The 11,629-nt window shown below is 38.7% G+C and overlaps 1 protein-coding gene across 1 annotated transcript; it reads right to left on the bottom strand.

Annotated features, from left to right (window-relative positions):
- Positions 1–2,433: 2,433 nt before the first annotated feature.
- On the bottom strand, positions 2,434–9,436 carry LOC134000096 (NACHT, LRR and PYD domains-containing protein 3-like). The gene is made up of 9 exons (XM_062439406.1): positions 9,119–9,436; positions 8,957–9,013; positions 6,177–8,046; positions 5,917–6,090; positions 5,481–5,654; positions 4,744–4,917; positions 4,447–4,620; positions 4,261–4,307; positions 2,434–3,803 (listed from the first exon to the last, which is right to left on the bottom strand). The coding sequence occupies exons 1-9, from the start codon at positions 9,417–9,419 to the stop codon at positions 3,253–3,255; spliced, it is 3,522 nt and encodes a 1,173-aa protein (XP_062295390.1). The 5' UTR covers positions 9,420–9,436; the 3' UTR covers positions 2,434–3,252.
- Positions 9,437–11,629: the final 2,193 nt, after the last annotated feature.

Here is an 11,629-nt window from a genome sequence, read left to right as displayed (position 1 = left end):
TAAGTCCATTTTCAGTGTATGTGCACTGGAGGCTTTAAGTTTCTTCATCACATTTGTGTAAATTGTATAAACTATATACTACCACGATTGGCTCCAAACTAATTGTGATGTCACAACTAATCTTAACTCAGATGACTGGAAGAAACAGAGAAACTTTCTCCCTTCAGCATATGAATGTGAAAACAGCCTTCTACTGTAGTGTCAAAGTCTGCACATACATCATTTTGCACGGTGAAACTCAGACATTGAAGTGAAGCACATTTTTCGAGTGGAAGGGGACTTTGAGGTCCAAGCTTTTGTGTGTATATGTTTGAAAGTGCACACAGCGACCCAATATGGAATAAGACCCTTTCCATTTATGGGGCAGATTCCAAAAAACAGCAAAGCACAGTCATGTTGTGGCAAGCATGCTGATTGTTGCAGGACCAAGATTCAACTCTATACACAGAGCACCTTCAAACCACCAAATGAGGCGTGCATTGAGAGAAAATAATAATTATTAGATGATTAATATTGGCCACAAATGGACTACATTAAAAATACTGTTGCTGTTTAGCTAAGCATTAGGTGTATGCGCTCCCACAGTCTTCACACTCTGGTGCTCAGCATGAGCAAGTGAATCCCTGCTGTGCTGTTCAAACTGATTGAGACACTGCATCACACAGTGAAATGATGCTGCTTCATCACGTATGGGGAACCTCGCCATCACCAGCCCGATCACTGCCATGAGAGGCCCAGTGACTGCCATCATTGGCCTGATTAGGTGGAGTGATGAGATAGCCTACAGAGAGGAGGTAACCGCCAACATAGTGTCAGAACAACAACCTCCATTTCAACATCTGCAAGACCAAGGAGATAGTGTTGGATTTCAGGAAGGTACAGAAAGCACACACACCCCTTGCTCTCATTTTATTATATTTCTCTCTTATTTTTTTATTTACTTTACTTGGAAGTAGAACTTGAAGAAGCCAAACTTCACTGACTTCAATGTTGTCACATGCTGTGTGCATGTGACAATAAAACCTCATGAATCTTTAATCTCTTGAATCATTTTAAGAGGTTAATCAAAATATTGTATATCTATATGGTTAACTGATAATGCAGAAAGGAAATAAATATTACTATTGAATGATACTATTGAATTGCTAAATATCTTTAATTAACAAAAAATACAATAACATCTTAGATTATTTAGTTACAAGTTGAAGAGATATTATTTTTATAACTTCCTATTTGTTAACTAATGCTTTATCGATAGTTTGTCAAATATATATAATTTCACATATCGTTTCAGCAGCATTTCAACCCAAACATTCATGAGCATTTTCATACTTTTACCTCTATATTTATTGGCATGCCTCTGTTATAGAAGCTCAGGAGCTTGAACAGGTTAACTGAACCATCCAGATTTTAGACCATAGTGCCCTCTCATGGTTGAGAATATCCATTACAACCTGTCACTGTATTTTCACTTCATAATCAGACATTATTAGACTCACACTACACCACATCCTGGACTAACACAGCAACACAGGACCTTAGGAATACGAGTACACACTGTTAAAGATTTTTCAGTAAAGAACTGGCAGCAGAGTTGACAGTATTGTAAAATGAATGGTGTCTTGCTGTTGCTGAAATTAAGTTGTTTTCTACTTTTACAGTAAAATGCTGATAAAGGATTGCAGTTACTGTTCTTTCAAAAGTGTATACTTACAGATTTTTAAATTGTAAACTACAATATGCATTACATAACACTGTACACTACTGTGTATTGACTGAATAGTAATGAGGACTACAATGATTTTGTTAATTTTTTTTTAATCAAAGCATTGAAATCTTGTGTTTTGCCATTAAAACACTGTGTTTTACAACAATGAATATACATTTAGCATTTATAAGCAGTATATATACAGTTTTTTAAAAATGGTTTATGACATACTATAATATAGTTGCAAACACATATAAGCGCTTATTAATATATTTTCCAACAACTATTAACTCCTCCTGTGGTCACCCATGCGTGGAGGCTTGTAGACAAATAGATAATGTAATGATTTAATAATATGACTGTATTATAAACTATTTATAAACCAGTTGTTTATATTCTACATGCTAAGTACATGCAAAGTACTTACACAGACACATGCATATAAGCTTAACACCACAAGCAAATAGAAAGAATAACATTTAGAATTGTTCTTCTCATATGCATTTGTAGATTAAAAACATTATTCAAACACAATAAAATTGATTAACAACCGATAAGAAATTGTGTAACTTGATCACGTCAAACTGGGTGACACCCTAAGCAAGAAGAATGTGCCCACAACCCCATATAGCCAAAAACTAAAAACTAAACAAAAAAAACTGAAAAAAATGCAAACAAAAAATGTATTTATAACCAAGCCAATCATATCAGCTACTGTCATGCTCTTTAAACAACAATTTATACATGCTTTTAAAGTCTGTGTAAAGTAAGAATAAATATGTGTTCTGAGTTTGACATACCACAGAAAAGTGTGTTGTTAACCACCCTGCCAAATTTGAATGATTAAAAAAATCGCCAAATATATGAAATTAGGCTTCAAAGTTGTGTAAAAATCGACCTTTTTCTCAGCTCCCAAACGCTGTGGGAGTGCCCGCCGAGTCTGCCGAAACCCCGCCCCCTACCAAGTGTCACCTGTCAATCAAAGTCACCACCTCTACCTGAAACATGGACGCTAGGTCTGAGAGCTTTCTGCTACGAACTCAGCTGCTAGCTGACCTATTTAATGTGTTTAGAAGAAAATGTCTGAATTCACTTTACACAGTCTTTAAGGTTATATGGTTTTAAGGTCCCATTATTCATACCAGGGTATACATGTGCATAATGGGGAAAAAAAGGCAACCAGCCACTTACATAAACTGATTTTTTTTTTTAACTTTATTTATTCATGGGACATTCACTGCATGCTCTCTTTTCCAGGAACGCCACAATGACATTCACCCTGGCAGCTTTATTTTTCCTCTTAAATAACTTTTTATGGAACAAAATGTTGTGCAATGGTGAGCAAAATGACAGGGGGAAGGACATAGAACAGTCGAGACAAAATAGGAAAAATTTCCAGCAGCTACTGACTGCCAGCTACAGCAGTCCACCAATTAAGCCTGAGAGTCATCACTAAGTTATTGACCACCATTTGAGTGTATTTCCCAAAATATCAAACTATTCATTTGAGAACCTGTCCTCAGTCAGCACAAGTCTTAAATTCTTCATACAGGTGGCAACTCTCCCTCGTCTATCTGACACAGTGTCATTGAGCTGCCTAACCCTATCCTGAAGCCAGGGTAAAGGGGTTCAGTGAAGTGGGAGTAGAAGGTGTAGAGGTGAATCAATGTGTCAGACGAGACTCTGTAGAAGGACAGAGTGCCAGCAGGCCAGTCCAGATACACTGCAACTCTTTTAGTGTCAAGGGGTTGGAACAACATGTTTGTGATAGCTTTGTTGTACCAAGTGTAGTACCCCTCATCACTGCACTTCAGAGTCCAGGACTTTTCATTCCATCCAAGACAGCGGTCAACAGTGTCTCCGCTCCTGCTGCTTTCTCTGTAAGTCACTGCAACAAAAATCCTTCCATTCCACTCAACTTCCCAGTAACAGCGGCTGGTCAGACCCTCTCTACACAGCATCTGATACCAGCCATCAAACCTTTCAGGGTGATCAGGATATGGCTGCTCGCTCCCCCGTGTCACTTTTCTGTTTTTGTCAGACAAGATGAGGCCTCGGTGGGCTGTGTTTGGGTCCAGTGTGAGTTCACATGCATCTGATGGAAAGAACCAGTCACAATACAAACAGCAGTTTCAGACCTGTTGTGTTCTCTTAATATGACTTTTTTTTCATACGCACTATTTAAATGTATATATGTCCCATTCATGTATTTTGAGTTGAAATAGAAATGTACAGATGGGTGACAAAGAAAAAAATGGAATGAATGCTTGACCCCTACAGTGAGGAGATCTGGTTTCTCTGTTTTGCAGTGGGGGATTTTTACTGGCACTAGTCTACTTGTCCCCTTAGAGGGAATGGTGACTGCAAATCAATACTCCAGTAGAGTTCAGAGACTGTAGAATCAATGTCAAAATGCATTGAAGTTGTTCTGGTAGCATGTGGTGATCCAACACCTTATTAAGACACTTTATCTTGTTTTTTCCTTTAATTAGTCCCCCATCTGTATTGCATGCTGCTTTGTTCTTGTGACTTTTATTAAAATATACACTTACACTTCTTCAGACCAGATTTCAAGCAGTGCTCTCCACAATGGTCCACCCTGGAAAAAGACCAGTATTGAAGCAAACAACATTAATTTTCCATATGCCATTTACGCATTTTAATATACCTGAATTTGACACATTGATAGAGGAAGGGTATGTAATCTTTCAGCCTTGTTTCAGCTATTATATCCATACCTGAGAGTGTCCAGTCTCCACTGTGGATCCTGCAGTCCAGCAGAAAGCAGGGTCACTCCTGAGTCTCCTGGATGATTGTAGCTCAGGTCCAGCTCTCTCAGGTGGGAGGGGTTGGAGTTCAGAGCTGAGACCAGAGAAGCACAGCCTTCCTCTGTGACCTGACAGCCTGACAGACTACGGAGAGAGAGAGAAAGAGAGAGAGAGAGAAAGTTGTATTTTCTCACACGACAAAATTAGTTTTTGCCATTTTTTATCCCAACTTTTCATCATTTATGAGACAAATTCAGGAATTTTGACCTTAGAGTTTCCAGTCTACAGTGTTGACTCTTCAGTCCAGTGGAAATCAGCTTCACCCCTGAATCCTGCAGGTCGTTGTTGCTCAGGTCCAGCTCTGCCAGACTGGAGGACGGTGAGCTTAGAGCTGAGGCCAGAGGTTCACAGCTCATCCAGGACAGCTTGCACAAATTCAGCCTTAAAACATGAATGAAAGAACAGAAAGAACATATGAAAATGTTGACTTTTTTATCTAAATGTCATTGTTGTATTACATAGTGTAATTTATTGTCATTGTTATGAATTATATAATTTCTAATAATGATAGCATTCATCTGAAAGGCATACTATACTAGTTTTACTTTAATTTGTCCAGGTCTTGAGATATTATGACTGGGGATATTATTTTACTGGTACCTTGAGGGCATGCAGTCGTAAGTTTTTTGGATTTGACACCATAGATCAAGAATTGGTGTATAACAGTAAAGCTGTCAGCTGACATAAAATGCAACTGCCTCACAGTAAGCTTGTGAAGCAGTGAGAGAACCACAAATCAATGTACATTATGAATTCTACACTGTAGTTTAGACTAAGTGGATTGTGTTCAAATTGATTTGAACATATAACATTTTAGTTTAAATTTATTCAAATTTAATGTTTTGGAAAAATTTTGGAACAATTTTGGAACAATTTTGGAACAATTTTGGAACAATTTTGGAACAATTCACTTGTTTGTGGTGCTCACAGCACTGAAATCTGACCTGAGGGTTTTCAGTCTACATTGTGGGGACTTAAGTCCAGCAGAGAGCAGCTTCACTCCTGAGTCTTGCAGGCAGTTGTTACCCAGGTGCAGCTCTCGCAGTTTAGAAGACTGGGAGCTAAGAACTGAGGCCAGAGCTTCACAGCTTCTCTCTGAGAAGTTACAGTCACTCAACCTGAAGACAGAGATAAAAACAAATACCAGTTTTTAAAAGTCTTGCTTTGGCTTGGCTAATTTAAGATTTATCAGCGTTGTGTGTCAGTAATCATTATGTACTGCAAATTAAAGCACATTGTTGGATTTGATATTTTCATGTGATTTGCTGATGCTAAGAAAAATATAAAATGTTGTATGTTGCCAAATGCAGTTCTATCTAAAGTGTGAACATATTGTATATTGTCACCACAAAAAGTCACAATAAAATGAAGTGAGCTTACTTGAGAGTTTCAAGTCTACAGTGAGGGCTCTCAAGTCCAGCAGAGAGCAGCTTCACTCCTGAATCATCTGGGATGTTGCTGCTTAGGTCCAGTTCTCTCAGATTAGATGGTTTGGAGGCAAGAACCGATGCCAAAGCTTTAAAGCTTTTCTCTGAAAGCATACAGCCACTCAACCTGTAAAAGAAGAACAGGATTTAAAAAATCTAAATCTTATTTTAACCTTGACAATTTGATATAGTTTTTGTTATATAGCCACCTACAGGTACGTGATGGAGGCTCCAAACACTGGCAGCAGCCTCAGAAAACCCTCCTCTGAAGCACAGTATTTCTTAAGGTCAAACACATCATGGTCTTTTTCTGATGACAGTAAAATGAACACCATAGCTGTCCACTGAGCAGGAGAGAGACATCTCTTGCGGATATTTCCTGAACTCATGTACTTTTGGATCTCTTCCACTAAAGAATTATCATTCAACTCATTCAGACAGTGAAAAAGATTGATGCATCTCTCTGGAGAGGGATTCTCCCTGATCTTTTCCTGGATGTACTGCACTGTCTCCTGATTGTTGTTTGAGCTCATTCTTTTCAGTTTCAGTAGGTCTGCAAGGACATCTTGATTGGTCTGCAATGAAAAGCCCAACAAGAAGCGGAGAAACAAGTCCAGGTGTCCATCTGGGCTCTCTAAGGCCTTATCAATAGCAATTTGATGGACCTCTGTTGCAGATGATTTGCTGAAAAACATCCCCAGACTTTTTGAAGTTGGTTTGGATTCAGCCATCACATTCTTGTTGCCGTTAATGAGTGACAGCTCCACATAAAAAGCAGCCAGAAACTCCTGAATGCTCAGATGGACAAAACTGAACATCCTACCCTTATCCTTGTCCTTTTTCCTCAAGCGCTCCTTCTTAAAGATCTGTGTGAACACCCCAGAGCACACAGAAGCTTCACTGAAATCAATACCACTCTCTTTTAGGTCTTTCTCATAGAAGATCAGGTTCCTTTTCTCAAGCTGTTCAAAAGCCAGTTTCGCAAGTGACTGGATGTACTGAATGCTCTTTTTTGTGCCGTACTTCTTTTTTGTTTGTTTGATCTGAAATGCCAGGAATTCAGTGTACATCTCAGTCAGGGTCTTGGGCAGCTCTCCTCTCTCATTGGTTTTCAACACATCCTCCAGAACTGTTGCAGTGATCCAGCAGAAGACCGGGATGTGGCACATAATATGGAGGCTTTGTGATGTCTTGATGTGGGAGATGATTCGGCTGGCGTGCTCATCATGACTGAATCTCTTCCTGAAGTACTCCTCTTTCTGAGGGTCAGTGAAACCTCTCACTTCTGATACCATGTCAACAAACTCAAGAGAGATCTGATTGGCTGCTGCAGGTCGTGTGGTTATCCAGAGACGAGCAGAAGGAAGCAGAGTCCCTTTAATGAGGGTCATAAGCAGTTCTTCTACCCCAGTTGACTTTGTCACATCGACTGTGTGTTTTTCTTTGGCAGTGAAGTCTAGTTGAAGGCGGTTTTCATCAAGTCCGTCCAACACAAACAGAAGTTTAAATTTACTCTTGTCATAGTTAGTGTTCCCTGACTCCTGCAGTGTTGTGAAAATGTAATTAAGAGCCTCTTCTTTGATGTCTTTGGTTTCACTGATGCATTTGTGAATTAGCTTGGCGAGACAAAACTTTCTTCCGTTCAGTAAATTCATTTGGCGGAAAGCGAGTGGGAAAATGAGATGTACATCTTGATTGTTTTGTCTCTCAGCCCAATCAAAGATGAACTTGTGCACAAGGAATGTTTTGCCAATTCCTGCGATCCCATTGGTTAGCACTGTTCTTATGGGTCTGTATTTGCCAGAAGGGTGTTTGAAGATATCACTGGGTTTGATTGATGTTTCTGTTCCCACTGGATTTCTTGATGCCATCTCAATCTGCCTGACCTCATGTTGCCAGTTAATTGTCATGTTGCTTCCATCTGTGATGTAAAGCGGTGTATAAATATCTTCCAGAAGTTTTTTATCCTCCATATCTGACGGTCCATCTTGCACACATATAAACCGGTTCTGAAGATTAGATTGGAGTATTTGTTGGTATGACGTGATTGGCCGTGGAGGCTTTGGTACTGGCACCATCAAATCTGTGTTGAACAAAGTGACATAAGAGACAAGGCAGCCTGTGGATAAATGTATTAAGATTCAGACAGTTTCACAAATTACTAACCCTTACATGCAAGATGAACCCAACCGTCTTAAAAGCATCTGGTACATAGGTTTTTTTGACTGGAAAAAGTGGACTTTGTCCACTGAACCTTCTGCTCCATGTAAAAGACGGTGGCAGACAAAAACATCAGATCTGTGTGGAGCAATGAGTAGACTGTAACGTTCCTTAAATTCATACATGAAACTAACATAAATAGCATGTTTTCTACATTGTTTTTTTTACCAATGGAGGTCTGACTGAGGTCTCTTTTAATTACATCATTTTGTTGCACCATCTGCAATGGTTTAATTGCACTGAACTGCATAATTGCATCATCAACTGTCAGCTTGGTAAGCCTGAGCTTGACAGAGAAGTTTGAACCTCACCATATCAACTCACCATAAAGTCGGCGTGCTTGACAGATCGTCAGTTTCGGAAAGTTCGAAAATTGTTGGACACAGGCCCCCCAATTCCGCCATCAGAAAGATAGTTTCAGATAGTTACACTGATTCAACAAAGTCTTTGTTTTGAGGTATATTTGATGTTGGGCCTTAAGTTGTTAATAACCAACCCACTGAATATACCTCAATCTCTCTCTTCCACAATATGACCTAAATGTGCACAATGTATAGCCAAAAATAACCGGTCATGCTACTTTATAAAGACACATGGCAAATTACGAGAACATATCAGTTTGTCTTCACACAAAGCTGCAATGATATATGGTCTGCCCATATCGTTCCTATAGTCAAATAAAACTAACGAAATCAGTCCTTAATCATTGTAACGCATGTAGTAAGTGGACAATGGCCACAGCGAAAACATGGTTCATCAAACAAAAGCTTTACCTTCAGTCTGACTGTCTGCAGAAACAAGGTGAGGAAGGGTGGCTGCCACATCAACTACTGTAACAGTGAAAGAGAAAGAACAAGACAAGAATGTTACAAAGTCTTTAACATAAGTAAACTGATCAACAACAATCATACTTTTAATTTCCCATGAGGTAATACCTCTTGGTGCTGAGGTGATGTCTGGTAATTGCTGCACTAGATCATTTCTGTTGATCTTTATGAAAAGCTTCCTTGTCACTTCCAGAGCTCCGTTAAGGCCATAGAACTGCACCATCTGAACAACTGTGTCCTGCCTGTCAGTCTTCTCCAGCCTGGTGGCAGGGATGGCTGGGTAGACTTCAAGATGTGGGATGATTGTGTGCATGATGTCTGCTTGCTGGAGGATCCATTTCAACTGCTTAAATTCCTCCTCCCTCAAATCCTCCAGAGTTAACCAGAGCCTCTCCTTAAGTGAGGCCATTGTCACTTCCCAGTGAATTCAGAGGACATTAACCTAATAGACAATTGTGCATGAGTAGTTTCCACAGTAGGATGATTCATGATAAAGGCAAGACATTTAGACACATTATGCAAGGTAAGGGAATAATGTTTGTGGTTGCTCTACTCCTTGTACTTCCTAATTTCCACATTTCCTCAGGAACATTAGAACACAGTGCAAGTTATTTCTGTTCCTCATTTTGCTTCTCTTTGTTGCCAGTAACTGGGGTGTGCCATCTGATATCAACCCCAGCAGAAATTGTAGGAAAAATAAAAATAAATTATCAAAAAGATTCTTCTACCATGGAACATATCAATTATACAAAAAAGTCCAAATCTGGAGTATGTGTTTATGTTCAAATGAAAATGTTTAAATTAAGCACCATACTATATCTGTGGTTAATTTATGATCTATGTCCATTTTACATTCCAACAATGTAAAAGTGAAATGTGATCTCACAAGTGCTGAATCACTGGAAATTAGTCTTTAAAACCTAACTATATTTAATCACTTTATCCTGGCCAAAATACAGATGTGTTGGAAATAATGCCTCAACTGCATTTCTATGAAGTTGTATCTACAAGAAATACATCACCTTGCTGTGATTTTACCTCAACTGAGGTTCATGCACAGTCAAAATCCAATACTGGACTCTTCAGGGAGCTATAGCCAGCACGGGACACATCATGAAACCTAGAATAAAAATAACAAAATATCTGATTTATCCCCATCATTCCTGTTGCCCTCAAAGAGTGAGAGGTCAAGGTTTAGAGATTAGCTATATGAACAAGAACTTTACAGTAGGGATTCAGTATTCATGTCCCAAATGAAGAGCTGGATTCTCAGATGGATGCACTTTTGCAGTTTTCCAAGAATACAGATTTTGAAAATATTTTTCTTATTAGTTAATGATTTTCTGCACATAGAAAATACAATATTTTCTAATGAAAGTTTAAAAAAAAATACATACCATCTTTACAGAACTTTTCTCCATAAGTCTCTTGACGATGATGATCTGTGTCAGGGTAAAACAAATACTGCACTCTGCGCACAGTTTGTCAATTTCACAACAGCAGAAGTTTATTAAAGGGAACCAAACTCAGCATTGCACCATACAAAACGCCTTACTTAGCTCCTTACTTAACCAGGCAGGCTGTAAAGAAAACATATTATTCACAGTATATTCCTGGATTTCATTAATACTATTTTTGCAGATGTTCACGTTTATTTCCTGCATGTTTTGACAGCAGATTAGTTTTAAACCTGTATTTTGGCCACTTGGGAGCAGCAAAAACAAGTTGTGGACGCAACACTGACACATAGTATCATAACACTCTAAGTTGATATACTGGAAGTGTTTTTAGCTGCTACCACGCCCTCATAAATGTACTATTAAAGTAGAAACACAATTGTAAAACATATCCAGACCAGCTGTGTCACCAGAGCTATGTGATATAATGTATTGTACCCCAACTTCAAAATAAATGTCCTTTTTCAGACTGGAGTGAAGACCTGACACTCTTTTTTCTTCCCTGCATAAGAGTTAGAAAAGTTCAGAAAACCGAAATCACCTGAATTACCTTTCTCTTAGCCTTGCCCCCTTAGTTACTGTTGCTAAGCCTGTCCATTTCCACATGCCATACATGCTGTTTACAACGATAACAATGGCAGATTTACCATCCAAAATTGTTATCATTCTTATCATCATATCATTTTGGATTCTTGATTTCAGATAGTGGTAGACAAAAGCTGACTTCTAATGTTTACTGTTGAGGCTGTTAATATTGTCAGCTAAAATAACTGTTGCTAACAGATTTTATCACCTTTAGCTGCGTAGCTTACATACTTGGACAAGCAAGACAGAGGTTGTATATATATGCTTTATTGTTTTTATTTTCAGTCAGGAGATTTCCCTTTTAATGTTTCCACAGAAAGGCCTACCAAACATCTGACAGTCATGGATGTTTTTCGGGCTTTGTCCTGAGGATTTACCCAAATGTTCAGCAACTCTATCTTGTATAAAAAGTTGTGGTGTGGTTGAAAAACTTAAAACATAAACATAAACTAAACATAAACTTCTCTGAATTCAATATAGCAAGACAGAACGACTGATGTTAGCCTTAACTCTGTTATGGTAGCTACCAGAACGGGCCTCCAGACCATGGAGAAATAATATACAGTGTATGTCCTAG

The sequence above is a fragment of the Scomber scombrus genome, chromosome 18 (genome assembly GCF_963691925.1).
Source record: "Scomber scombrus chromosome 18, fScoSco1.1, whole genome shotgun sequence".
Lineage (NCBI taxonomy): Eukaryota > Metazoa > Chordata > Actinopteri > Scombriformes > Scombridae > Scomber > Scomber scombrus.
This window is presented reverse-complemented; position numbering and strand designations above follow the sequence as displayed.

What these genes read in the sequence shown, in the direction of transcription:
- LOC134000096 (XM_062439406.1), bottom strand. Translation starts at nt 9,419, where the DNA reads ATGGCCTCACTTAAGGAGAGGCTCTGGTTAACTCTGGAGGATTTGAGG. An exon ending in TGCAGACAGTCAGACTGAAG is followed by an intron (nt 8,047 to 8,956) that starts GTAAAGCTTTTG and finishes TGTTCAACACAG; the next exon opens with ATTTGATGGTGCCAGTACCA. An exon ending in GAAATCTGGTCTGAAGAAGT is followed by an intron (nt 3,804 to 4,260) that starts GTAAGTGTATAT and finishes TCTTTCCATCAG; the next exon opens with ATGCATGTGAACTCACACTG.